This window comes from Nannochloropsis gaditana (genome assembly GCF_000240725.1).
Source record: "Nannochloropsis gaditana CCMP526 unplaced genomic scaffold scaffold864, whole genome shotgun sequence".
Lineage (NCBI taxonomy): Eukaryota > Eustigmatophyceae > Eustigmatales > Monodopsidaceae > Microchloropsis > Microchloropsis gaditana.
In genome coordinates this window covers 1-9,368 of record NW_005803089.1, presented here as the reverse complement: position 1 = coordinate 9,368, position 9,368 = coordinate 1, and the positions used below count along the sequence as shown (strand labels likewise).

Sequence of the window (9,368 nt, the reverse complement as noted above, 5' to 3'; positions counted from 1 at the left end):
TCTTCTTGAAGCAGCTTCATGCGCTCATCCGCACGCAGGCTATTATTGTGGCGAAGCTGCATTTTTCGAGCTTCAGTATTGTGACAGAGTTCTTGTATATCATTCAAACTTGCCTGCATGCGTGCCAAAAAAGCAGCGCGACAATTTGCAACGAGCTGCTTGTGTTGAGGACAGCTTTCCTCCTCTACGGCACTCTCCAAAGACTTTTGCGAATTAGTAACTTCTGGCATTATTATTTACGAGACTATGTTAAAATTGGCTGGCTATGAAAAAAAAAAGTGTGAGCTGGAGATCTATGTAAACCAAAACGTAAATTGACAACAACCGTTACCTTTTCAAAAGTCGCGAACCTGCGATTTAACGGAAACAAGGACCCCGTCGCTGTATACGTCAACTTGCCAAAATTTTCGCGTATATTCTTCTAGATTTCTTTCGTTGACTCTTTATCTATTGTACGTTTAAATAATAACAGTCCCAGGGATCGTCTTGACAATCATGTGGTACGACTAAAAAATGTGACAGGAAGGAGGGAGGAGGTTGTGATACATGTTAGTGAGGCGGATCACATGACAAAGTTTGAACTGTGGGCACGGGCTGTAGCGAGCCAAACTCATACCTATGAATGACAAGTTGTTCTGCTATGCCCTATCAAATTTCTTATTGGAGGCTGAGGTCATCAGCAAGATTCCTTATCCCTTAAGCCCACGGAATGCTCATCCTCCAGAATCGGAAAATGAGGGGCAAAAGGACACCACAGTAAGCAGCGCAAGGAATATCCTCCACCAGTACACATACTGAATCTCAACTGACAGGACGTGTGCTGCTCTCAACACCTTACGTAAGATCTTATCAGCTCCCTTCCACCTGCGCGTGCTTTAGAAGACACGTACCCTCTGAATATCAACTCCATCACTTTCTTTCCTATTTTCGATCTGCTGCTGACGTCACAACTGGACAAACTCGTTTCGACGTCACTGCAGTGGAGCACTCTTTGTAGCACCCTTCCGAGCAAACCGGATCTGACGCAATAGGCAACGGAGCAGTCCCGAATGTCATCGTACAGCTTGGAAGGAAAAAGATTTAAGACAGATAAATTAAGAACTCACAATGCTTCAAGTTTGAATTGCAATTTGTGCTATGCCTCACCCTCCACTGCCCATGACCTTGTATGACCTCGTTCTTGTCCTGTATCGCCTACCTCAAGTCCTCAAAATTGGGCGTCATCGTCACGGGCATGCCCAGGTCCTCCGTGAAGAAAGTTTGCGTGGGTAACTTGCAGATGCTGACGCACGCGCCTTTGCATTGCACACTCTCTAGATACCTGCACCGCTCTATCTTGACGCTGTTAGACCATAGCTCCCGCGCGCCGCTGTTACGGTACCACAGGTACATTGTGCGTGTGTGCGTGGAAAGATATGGGTGGGAAACGTAAAGATACGTGTTGTAGGATTCAATATTAAGCTTCTTATTGAACCGAACGGCCGGAATGATATCGCGATCGTACACCGTCTTCTTCCCTTCCTCCCATCACCACCACTCTACGTGCTCTATCACGTACGTGACCGGGTTCAGCATTTCTGAAGTTTCTACCTTTGCTGGTCCAACCAGCCAGCTGAAAAAGATTGGCGTAACGCGCGCATTAAATTCACAAGCAAGCCGCGACGACCCTGGAAACAAGGCCCGAAAAATAGAGGAAAAGCCCGGGAAGGCGATGGAGCGAAGGACAGAGAGAACGGCAGACTTCGCCTTGGTCGAGCCCCCTCTTAACAGTAACCGAGAGAGACGAACGTATTCCTCGTACGGGATAAAGTTACGGGGAGAGGGTGCACCGACTACAGCCGCAATTTTTCCGGTGAACAAAAATATCCAGATCTTCGCAAATATGTCGTCGTTGTATTTAACCATGCGCTCTGGGGCAAAAGGTTTTGGCTTCAAAGATGAGTTTCCACTATTTTTATTCGTTTGACTGTCTTTACCGCCAAAACCAAAAAGAAATCTGCGGAAGTTGGGAGGTGGACGAGACGCAAAAGGGGACGTAGGCAGGGCAATACGTCTGGTATGTAATGGTGCAAAAGCACACGCACGCCCTATGATGACACACAAGACAATTAAGACGAAAAAATGGGTGGCAATCAGCCGCAAGTGCCTCCTTCTGTAAGTACTCCGTGGTTTTGACCAAGCTGCTGGTATCTCGATCTTGATCACCTCCCGACCCCCGTTGTGGCTTGTTGAGGAAGCTGACGCTCTCTGTGTTGCGCTGACCACACAAAGGCTGCTGGAAGGAAAGTCCCGGCCTCGGACCCGCACGGCTCTTTCCATTTTGCCTGTGAATGCCCTGGTCACGGGTGAGTGGACGATGGACGTGTGAATGTGCCTGGATCGCCACGCAAGACCTCTCGGGGGGGGGTCTATGGGCGCTCTCCAAAGGAACTCAGCGAGGAGTTTCGTCGTCTGTCTGGACACATATCCCACGCCCGAGAATTCCCACGCTGTCTCCCAGGACTGTGGATGCCTCTCTGCACCTGACAGTGTTGAAAATGAGGCTGTCTGGGAAATCGATTTCCTTGGTATGCACCACATGTGGCCGTTTTTCCTCGGGATGATTTAACTTGATGAGGGTAAGGGGGTGCTCATCGTGCATAAGCCTGTCTCACTTCGCTCATACCCCTACCTTATTCTACGTCGGGCATTCTGGATATCACAGGATTTTCCTTCACGGTACTGGGACACACCTACAAACTGGGCTGATCGCCTTGCCTCGTCCGTGGGCGTTTCCTGCTTTCGAGTCTCTAGCATCTCCTGCGCATCATGGCCCCATCGGGCCTTCCCGCCGTCTCATCCATCGAGACATCATGCACGGTGCTCTTCCATACCGAAAAGGCATCTGCAGTGCAACAGGAAGAAATCATGAGGGATTTGGAGAATCCGGACGTGAAGTACAAAATTCAGGCCTTGAAGCAGACCATCATGCTGCTCCTGTCAGGAGAGAATCTGCCACGCGTTTTGATGAGCGTGATACGGTTCTGCAGTAGCACAAATGATCACTTGCTCAAGAAGCTTCTGATGCTTTACTGGGAAGTGGTTCCCAAGTACGACGGAACGTCCAAAAAGCTCTTGAGTGAGATGATTCTCGTGTGCAATGCCCTCCGGAACGACCTCAACCACCCCAACGAGTACGTCAGAGGCTCCATGCTCCGTTTTCTCTGCAAGTTGCGCGAGCCCGACCTTTTGGAGCCCCTCATCCCCTCCATCAAAGCCTGTCTGGAGCACCGTCATTCCTACGTGCGGAAGAACGCGGCCTTGGCCATTCTGAACATCCATCGCCACGTGTCCTCCGACCTTGTCCCAGACGCCCCGGAACTCATGCAACAATTCATTCAGACGGAGACCGACAGCGGCGCACGTCGCAACGCTTTTCTTTTCTTGTGCTCTGAGGCTGAGCTCGTGGCCATCCAATTCTTGACGGAGCACTTGGACGAGGTTCCCAGGTACGGAGACGGTTTTGCCCTCCTTGTCTTGGAGTTGACCCGAAAAGTTTGCCGAAAAGATCCGGCGCAGAAAGCCCGATTCGTGCGGGCGCTCTTCAACCTGCTGCAGTCGGACAGCGCCGCTGTCTCGTACGAAGCGGCTTGGACGCTGGTTTCCCTTTCTTCCGCCCCGACCGCCGTTCGGGCCGCTGCCAGCACGTACGCTCAGCTTCTCAACAGTCAAAGCGACCACAATGTGAAGCTCATCGTGCTGGAGCGTCTCGCCAGCCTCAAACAAGGACACACTCGGGTTGTCCAGGAGAATTTGATGGACATCTTGCGCGCCTTGGGGTCGCCGAACCTGGATATATGCCGGAAGACCCTGGAGGTAAGGGGTGGCCTGACAGAGGAAGAGGGGCCTCGGCCCCAGGGCATGTCCCCATGCTCGCCACCTCGGGAGGCATGACGCTGATGATCGGAGTATTCATGTAGGCTGGCGTCCAAGCATTGGCGTCCTGTGCACACTCACGAACGAACCTCCCTCTGCATCCCTCCTCCCTCTTCTGCCCTCCTCCCCCCTGCCCTTCCTCCTCCCCCCTCCCCAGGTGGCCATGGACCTCGTCAGCCCCCGCAACATCGAAGAAGTGGTGGTAGTCTTGAAACGCGAAGTCCTCCGCACACAGGAGGGGGAACAGGAGAAAGCCACCGTGTACCGCAGCATGCTGATTCAAGCCATCCATACCTGCGCCGCCCGCTTTCCAGAAGTGGCCGATGCCGTCGTCCACGTGCTCATGGACTTCCTCTCGGGAGACGGGGCCCTGGACGTGATCGTCTTTGTCCGGAGCATTATCGAGCAATACCCGGCCTTCCGCCCCTCCATCCTGAACAAGCTCTTGCAGTCCTTCGCCTACATCCAAGGGAACACCGTGCTGGGGGTCGCGGTCTGGATTTTGGGGGAGTATGCGATGGAGCCCACCCTCCGAAAGGAAGCCTTTGACTGCCTGTTGGCCAACGCCGGGCAACCCCCTTACCTGCCAAAATCAACGCCTGCCATGAAAGAGGGTGTGGGGGAGGGAGGGAGGGAAGGAGGCAATGCGCCAGGGCAGCAGTTGGTGAGCAAGAGTGTGGTTTTGGCGGATGGAACCTACGCGACACAAGTGGCCATGGTCCCTGTTCCTGGAGGGGCGGGGAGTGGGAAGCTGGGCGCCGAGGACAAGTCGTCGCCTGCCTTCCGTCGAGCGCTCTTGGAGGGGGACGTGTTTCTGGGGGGGTTGCTGGTGTCCTCTTTGACGAAATTGACGGTGCAGGCATTGGAGACGGCGGGGCCGTTAGACCCAGAATGCAAGGAGATGCAAGCCAAGACCTTGCTCGTGGCGTGCGGGGTGGGGAGGATGGCGGAGGTGAAAGCCCAGGGGAATGTAGGCGCTTACGCGGATGTGTTGGAGCGGATCACCGTCTGTGCCCGTGTCTTGCTGGACCCCGACTCCCTGTCCCTGGTGAAAGATACGCTCCTGACCAAGTGCAAGATGAGCTATGCTGCATTCTTGAAATTCAAACAGGAAGAAGCGGCCAAGTCGGACAAGGCTCGGCAGGGGGAAAAGGAAGGGGGATTGAGTGCCTTACCCGACGCGCTCATCAACTTCAGGCAACTAAGGCATTTCGGAGTGCAAACGGGAGACTTCGATTTATATGACGGAGAGGACATCCAACGGGCCACGGGCGCCGGGGCGGTGAAAGACGAGGTGGGCGATTGGAGCAAGCGGCTGGCGCACGTGTATCAATTGAGCGGTTTAGCAGACCCGGTGTACGCGGAGGCCTACGTAACTGTGCACGACTACGACATCGTCTTAGAGATCCTGGTCATCAACCGGACCAAGGCGACATTAACGAATCTGACGGTGGAGCTCGCGACCATGGGGGATTTGAAGCTGATCGAGCGGCCCCAGTCTCACACCATCGGCCCGCAGGACCAGCGGATCATCCGGGCGAACATCAAGGTCTCGAGCACGGAGACGGGCCATATCTTTGGGACGATCGTCTACGAGAACAGCAGCACGGCCGAGAAGGGTACTGTGAATCTGAACGACATTCAGGTACGGAGCAAGTTGGCGGTTGGATGTGCGTGTTTTCCCCCGAGAAAGGAATTTATCCGTAGGCCCTCTGGGGAGAAGATGTCAATCAGTTGATCGCGTGTTTTGCGCCCGAGTTTATCAGTGGATGGTATCCCACCCATCGAATTTTGTTCACTGGTGTATGTGATAGGATTTGGCTGGGCTCCTTCCTCATCCGCCCGTTACTCCCCCTTTCTCCTTCTAGATGGACATCATGGATTACATCCGCCCTGCCTCCTGTTCAGACGAGGCCTTCCGGGCCATGTGGGCGGAGTTTGAGTGGGAGAATAAGGTTGCTATCAACACCACCTTTTTGGATTTGCAAGCTTTCCTCACGCACGTGGTGAGCAGCACGAACATGGAATGCCTGACACCAACCTCCTCCCTGTCCGGCGAGTCTGCCTTCTTGGCGGCGAATTTGTACGCGAAGAGCGTTTTCGGGGAAGATGCTTTGGTCAACTTGTCCGTGGAGAAGAAGGATGACGCGGACGGTCGTCTGAGTGGTTACGTGAGGATCCGCAGCAAAACTCAAGGAATTGCCTTGTCCTTGGGGGATCGTATCACGGCGATCCAGCGGGTGGGCGACGTGCAGGAGGAAATTGCGGCGTAGGAGCCATGCCCGCGGGAAACGGGGGATATGAACGGGGGGTTGGAAGTACGTGCGAAGGGCGGAGAAAGGGAAGCGCTAATGTGGGGAGGAGAGGGGAGGGCTGGCTTGAGGAAGACAGGAACGAAGACGCGCGTTTCGAAAATGTGGCGAGGAGAGAGACAGAAAGATTTGGAGGGAATTGAGGTAACAAATTGAGGAATGCCGTCCCAGCCATTTGGATGACGGAGATACGAGCAATATGAAGACTTTTGTTAGCACGGAGCACATGCCCGCTTTGTCTTCGACGCGTTTTCTGACAAGCGACGTTTCCCACGGTCGAAGATTTCATTTCTTATTCGTATCCGTAAGAACACTTTGCCTAAAAATACAACCGTTCTCTGATCTGACTCTCCTAATCCTCGCACGCCCCCCCTCACCAAGAGAAAGTATGCACCACATCGTTGCCCTGAACCTGCACTGCATACGTCCCTTCTTTCTTTCCCACCCCCTGCAGGTAAGCGCGAACGGCCTTGCCTTCGAAGTCATTCAGCAACGGCTCGTTCCTGAACATCAAAGACTGTAAGCTCCACAGATTCGCTGGGGCCCTGCTCGTTACCTTCAACTTCATCCCTTGCCAGGCTGCCCCCCCTTTTCTTGCCCCTTCTTTCTCCGCGAGCATTTTGACTTCGCCACCTTGATTGAATTGTTTTGCTGTAAACAAATCTACGATTCTTTTGACATCTTCCACGACCTCCTCCACCCCTACATCCCCTCCTCCTCCGCCCCCTCTCCCTGATAATCTTGGCGCGTATACCTCCGGTGCTTCCAAAAGCCTCTGCAGAATCCTGTCCCCCACCCTTCTTGAGTGTTCAGCCGGCAGCAAGGAATTGTCTTGCGGAAGAGAAGGATCATCCGACCGCCGGACTACTCGTTTCTCCCCCTCGGCGGAGACGAGCTCGACAAAGGCCAGCTTGCCATGCCGCATTTCCTCGTTGAGGGTGCAATATTGGGCGAAAGAAATGAAGTCGAAGTAGGACGGTTGCGTTAACTCCCCTTGCCGCACAGAGAGAGGGGGGAATGCCCCCACGTAGTCTTCCCATTCTGCCTACAATTGACAAGTGACGTATTTGTTGGTAAAATTCAAGCCATGTGCTATTAGTCTGAAGACAATGTGCCATTATCACATTATTCACATATTGCTGTGCTCTATACTCTGCATTTCCACACTTGCATCGTATCGAAGGATGGGGCCGCAAAGAGAATTTCGCCCTGCTTATGTTGTACGAGCCTCTGGGCACGAGCAGGGGACCTCATCAATCACGTGTTTTGAAACACTTACCTGCCGAAACGTGAAAAAGTCTTTTTGAAAATCGTTCATAGGTACAAAATCTAATTCGTCCGCAACCTCATAGGAGGAGCGCATGAGTAAAACAGCCAGATCCCTCTCGATCTTTAAGCGTAGACCCTGATACGGCTGCGGCCGAAGCTTCAATTCGGCTTGCCGACCAAGCCATTCAAAGTAGGTAGGCCCAGACCGTTCTGCATTAAGAGCGGTACAATGGTAGTCACCACGGATGGAGAAGGGAGAGTGGATCATCGGGAGCGCGGCTTCCCGGATGGATGAGCAGGAGGAGAATTGGGATACGAAAGCGGATGCGAGGGCGGGGGAAGTTAACCATAAAAATAGACCCGCGAGGTAGGTGTACTGCTGGGACAGCTTTCCAACATCGCTTTTATTTCTTGTGCCACTTTTCAGGTGACGGCCACGGAAAACAGGCATGTATATTAAGGCTGCCAAGCGCCACACGAGGTCCGACCTCACGCTGGCTTTCAGCACTCCGGAGACTCCTATATAGGGGATCCGTGGCCGCAAATCTGGGCGGAAAAACCAAAAATCCGACACACGTAGAACAAAACCTGTTTCATAGTGTGTCGTTTAGTTTTCACCAAGATGCATTGAATTTTGCGCACAAAGAAGACGTCAAGGCCTCGGGCAGTCTGACCTCCTCAGTCGCCATCGCCCTCTACCAACGTCGAGGTTTCCCCCACAAATCACCTTAGCGCGGTCACCCCTACTTTTGGGGAAAAAGCATCTTCGCCTCACCTGTATTTTACATTCGTATGGACAACCAGATCGAGCACAGTAGATACATTGGGTGCCTGTGAAGCCATGGCAAGTGAGTTGAACGAGGAGGACATCCCAGCGTCAGCGGGGCCCACGAGCAAGCCTGCCGAAGACGAGGCCTTGAGCATGGCAACTACAACAAAAAGTGATACAAACACCTCAGCCGCGCTAATTTGCACGTTTCCTGCATCGATGAAGGTAAGTGGATGTATTTTTGCGGTTGAAAATCTCCTTGCTCCTTTTTTCGTGGACGCAATGCGTCTCTTTAAGTACCTTGTCCTCCTGCAATACTTCAATTCTGAGATAGAATTTTGCCGCCTAGTGTATAACATGACATAAACAACAAAGCGCCTTATGAACGATGTTTTAATTTTTGTATGATTTCAGCTCCCTAGTATCTGTGACCTGTCCCTCTCAGGTGCCTTCCTGCTCCTGGACTCGCCATGCTTACCTCGATCGTTCCCTCCCTCTTTCTGTCAGGCGGAGCTCAAACGCCTCCTTCGTGCCTATCACCATTGCCTTGTCACCCGTCCAGTACTGACCAAGGCCCTGACCAGCGCCGTAATCTCCGCCCTGGGAGACATCTTAGCCTCTTCCGGAAAAGGAGGCAGGGGACGGAGTGGTCGCCGGACCCTGGGGTTCTTCCTTTTCGGAGGCCTGGTCACCGGGCCTCTGTGCCATTACTGGTACGGCCTGTTGGAGAAGAAGGTGCGGGGCTTGCAAGGCGGCAAGAACGTGGCGATGAAGGTGCTGCTGGACAAGCTCCTCTTCACCCCTCCCTTCCTGGCTCTGACCCTCTTCCTTCTCCGCTTGCTCGAGAGCGGGCGGCCGGGGGCGGCTTGGCGAGGAATGAAGCAAGTCTATTTCCCCACCTTGAAGACGAATCTCCAGGTGTGGACTGTGGCCCAGGCGATCAATTTCTCGTACGTATCCCCCGCCTACCGGGTACTCTTCGGCAACCTGGTGGCCTTGTGGTGGAGCTTCTACTTGTCCCGGCTGGGGGGGGGCGCGGGGGGGCGGGCCTCGTCGGTGGTATTGATGCGAAAAAGGTATTGAGGAAACGGGAGACTTCGATT

At 53.4% G+C, this 9,368-nt stretch overlaps 4 protein-coding genes across 4 annotated transcripts; 2 read left to right on the top strand and 2 right to left on the bottom strand.

The window, feature by feature from the left end:
* Positions 1-406: 406 nt before the first annotated feature.
* NGA_0357502 (uncharacterized protein) lies at positions 407-2,340 on the bottom strand. The gene is made up of 3 exons (XM_005853489.1): positions 1,559-2,340; positions 1,199-1,321; positions 407-506 (listed from the first exon to the last, which is right to left on the bottom strand). The coding sequence occupies exons 1-3, from the start codon at positions 2,317-2,319 to the stop codon at positions 494-496; spliced, it is 897 nt and encodes a 298-aa protein (XP_005853551.1). The 5' UTR covers positions 2,320-2,340; the 3' UTR covers positions 407-493.
* A 468-nt stretch (positions 2,341-2,808) lies between these two features.
* On the top strand, positions 2,809-6,476 carry NGA_0357120 (uncharacterized protein; the record flags this gene model as incomplete). The annotated part of the gene is made up of 3 exons (XM_005853487.1): positions 2,809-3,855; positions 4,073-5,560; positions 5,784-6,476. The coding sequence occupies 3 exons, from the start codon at positions 2,809-2,811 to the stop codon at positions 6,186-6,188; spliced, it is 2,940 nt and encodes a 979-aa protein (XP_005853549.1). The 3' UTR covers positions 6,189-6,476.
* Positions 6,477-6,538: 62 nt separating this feature from the next.
* NGA_0357402 (uncharacterized protein) lies at positions 6,539-8,088 on the bottom strand (the record flags this gene model as incomplete). Its single annotated transcript, XM_005853488.1, has 2 exons — positions 6,539-7,272; positions 7,507-8,088. Coding segments are annotated over 2 exons (1,254 nt in total), but the record flags the coding sequence as incomplete, so codon positions are not given.
* A 200-nt stretch (positions 8,089-8,288) lies between these two features.
* On the top strand, positions 8,289-9,324 carry NGA_0505000 (integral membrane mpv17 pmp22; the record flags this gene model as incomplete). Its single annotated transcript, XM_005853490.1, has 2 exons — positions 8,289-8,490; positions 8,773-9,324. Coding segments are annotated over exons 1-2 (705 nt in total), but the record flags the coding sequence as incomplete, so codon positions are not given.
* Positions 9,325-9,368: the final 44 nt, after the last annotated feature.

What these genes read in the sequence shown, in the direction of transcription:
- NGA_0357502 (XM_005853489.1), bottom strand. Translation starts at nt 2,319, where the DNA reads ATGGAAAGAGCCGTGCGGGTCCGAGGCCGGGACTTTCCTTCCAGCAGC. An exon ending in GAAATGCTGAACCCGGTCAC is followed by an intron (nt 1,322 to 1,558) that starts GTACGTGATAGA and finishes AGAGCGGTGCAG; the next exon opens with GTATCTAGAGAGTGTGCAAT.